The sequence below is a fragment of the Morone saxatilis genome, unplaced genomic scaffold (genome assembly GCF_004916995.1).
Source record: "Morone saxatilis isolate NCDOM2014 unplaced genomic scaffold, NCSU_SB_2.0 Contig6, whole genome shotgun sequence".
Classification (NCBI taxonomy): Eukaryota; Metazoa; Chordata; class Actinopteri; family Moronidae; genus Morone; species Morone saxatilis.
This window is the reverse complement of record NW_023340206.1, coordinates 1,149,334-1,152,580: the sequence shown is the minus strand read 5'-3', so window position 1 is coordinate 1,152,580 and position 3,247 is coordinate 1,149,334. Positions and strand designations below refer to the sequence as shown.

Sequence of the window (3,247 nt, the reverse complement as noted above, 5' to 3'; positions counted from 1 at the left end):
GCATCAATCATTATAATCCAATTATATAATACGTGTTATCCTAAATTGACCATTCTGCACATCTACTTTTTGTACTTTAAGTATAGTTTAATGCTAACGCTTTTGTAATTGTACTTGTAACAGTGTATGTTTACACTGTGCTATTGCTACTAAACAATCTGAGTACTTTGTATGAGCGGCATCTACTCGTTCTTCTTTATGGATTATACTAATGCTGAACTGACAAGAAGACTGTCGACATATGACACCCTTTAGCTTGTGTTTCTATAGTTATGAAACCTAATAATAATCACCTAAGGAACTGTAAATATGTATATTTCTTAAAGGGAGTCTGGTGCAGGGAGCTTTAAGTTTAATTCAAACAGCTATGTGTATTATTTTTAATTGTTATGTCGCCACGACAAAAACACTGATTTTTACAACCCTTTTTTATCCCTTTCCTTGCTTAATACTCATTCACTGTCAACCTTATAAATCACTCTGCAGGTGTGGATGTCAAAATGGATGCTGACATTATTTCTATCACCTGTCAGAGAGCTTCTTGGCGAAGCCGAAGTCGGTGAGGCGAATGTGTCCTTCGCTGTCTAGCAGGATGTTCTCAGGTTTCAGGTCGCGGTAGACAATTTCTTTGGAGTGGAGGTACTCGATGGCACATACGATCTCAGAGGTATAGAAGAGGCCAGTAGCATTGCTGAAGCGCCCGCGGCTGCGTAGGTAGCTGAACAGCTCGCCGCCCGGCACGTAGTCCATGAGCATGTAGAGGAAGCGCTCATCGTGGTGGGTCCAAAACCTGAGAAATGACAGATCACACAGGTCGAATAATTGTAATTAATGCTGAACAGTAACTTCTTCAGTCCACAGTTGGAGGGTAAAAGAGTTAAAGTGCTGTCTGACAAGTTGAGGAAATCAGATAAAATAAGAGGCTGTATCAGTCTCAGACTCCTTTATCCCCCAGTGTGGCCTGGAGCAGTGTGCAACAACTATTTCAGCTGGAAGGGCACTTCAGAGGAATAAAAACAAAGAGGGCACTGTCACTGATGAAGATGGAGGAGGCTCCAGTGTTTTCCATAAGTGCTGGCTGCTGGCCACAAAGACGATTACTGACTCTTCCCTACACTGTTTTATCTCCACACGTCCTTTTGCTTTTTCTGTTTTCCGAAGTTATAGTTAATCTACAATCACGTTAATATACTGAACGGCCCAAACAACCATGTGTACAAGCCACCAACTCAAGCCATAGGTATATCTTCCAGGGAAAATATGTTATCTATGTTATCTAAAAACATATTTCATATTTCTGTACTACCCCCGGGTGAGCTGCGTGTGTGTATACTTCAGGTAGAACAGTTGAGATGGACTAGGTCTAGTGTTTGACATTGGCAGAAATGGAATATAATATTCATAGGTATGTTTTCATTAGTATATAATCACTGAAAAATAAGAATCATGAGATTCATGGGAAAAAAATTTTTTTTATAACTGAAAGGTTATTCTGAAGCGAAACCTGAGAAATAAAGATGATACACTTACATTTGGGGCTGGGCAATATAACCAAAAAAATTGTTTAGTTGACATTAATAAAAAAGGTAGAAGAGTCACAAAAGTAGGAGGGGATGCCATGCAAGGGCCACAGGTAGGAATTAAACCTGTGCTGCTCAATAAGAACTCAGCCTTAGTAAATGGGCCGCACACTCTATAAGGTGAGGGGCGCCCCTCAAAGCACAAATTTAATGTTAATTATCTGTCATAGGGTACTGTTGTATCGATTGTCTAACGCCAAGACACTTTGCTATCGTTTTATTTCTCAGGCCTTACTTACAGTAAAGAAACAGCTGGGAAGTATAATAGTAACTGTATCCAATAGTCTGATAGTATCCAAAAGCTGCTGTTGTCTGTCTTTTAGATGAAAGTACAACACAAGAGAGAAACAAAACTCCTAACTACAGTAATTCGTGTTTTACAGAGCTCCAACACAACAAAAGCTGTACATGGTGAACCTTTTTATTTGTTTAATTTAATAATTGTTTAATTTAATAGAATATCTAAGAGTTGGAGCCAAACCCAAAAAGCCTCTCATTATACTGTGTCTGACTTTCTCAGCCTTGTGTAACCTAAGATCATAGCATACTGTGTTGTTTAATAAAAGGCTGAGGTGAAATACTTTAAAACATCTCTTATTGTTTTACGCTTTAATGACCCCATTATGTTTTGCTTCATAAATACTCTACAGTTTGATCAGGCAGCATAAGTCTTTATTGAATAAGTACTGTGTTTTATAAGCAGAAGGAAGAAATGTAAGCTATATTCTCAAAAACTATATTAGATTTTGACAGAGAAATTCAGCAAAGCATTAATGGGAGAGACTTAGAAATTGTTATTCAAACTAGGAAATAGGAGGACATTTGCTCAGGGATAAAACTGCTTCCCACTTAAGTAAAGAATATGCTCGGAAGATACAGATGCAGTGTTTTATTACACCAGATAAAGTCCAATGTTCATGATGTGGAGAGAATCATGCTGATTTCACTCAGAGTCTGCTCCTTAAGCCTTCAAATTATATTGGATTTGTATCAGTGGGGAAATTTACTGTGTTATAGAAATTCCTATTAGAATATGTCTATGATTTATTTTATTATGTATAATATCTACTGAGACAGTGGAAAATGTGAATATTCAATTAGATTTAAAAACACATTTGCTTTAAAGGAATAGTTTATTTTAGGAACTATGCTTACTCACTTCTTTTCAAGAGTAAGATGGGAGTCTGTGTGTGGATCTGGAGTCCGGAGGTGGGTGGCCTAACTCTGCATAGCTTATTGTCACAGAAACGTTGCCAGGTTTGGTACCACTGTGCCTGGACAGAGACCAAAATCGAAACTTACCGACCATAGTTAGTTCTGTATGAGGCATTACAAAAGTACTGGTCGGATGGGTAAATGCTAAGCTACGGTAACCAATTGGACCCAATTATTTCAGACCTTACTGGGCAGCATATATGCCTGAAAGCAGTCTTTCCCATTAATGATAGACTGTGGCAGCCCACCACGGTCTAATTTGTCCTGCCATAGTTACATAATGAACTGAAAAGAGACCTCTCTTTTACATTGTATTTTGCGCCGTAACTTCAACAAAGCATCTTTCACTCCCAGTTAAAGGGACACTTCACCCATTTGCATTAAGCTTTGTATCGTTAGAAACCCAGTCATATTTTTGAATGGTCGTGCACCATTCCCTCATTTTCCCCTGA

General features: G+C 38.4%; 1 protein-coding gene across 1 annotated transcript in view; it reads right to left on the bottom strand.

Annotated features, from left to right (window-relative positions):
* Positions 1–3,247, bottom strand: part of prkx (protein kinase X-linked) — a 36,831-nt gene that overhangs the window by 22,266 nt on the left and 11,318 nt on the right. Inside the window, exon 3 of the mRNA XM_035677637.1 lies at positions 527–790. Coding sequence (XP_035533530.1) covers positions 527–790 — 264 coding nt within the window. The remainder of the gene's footprint in view (positions 1–526; positions 791–3,247) is intronic.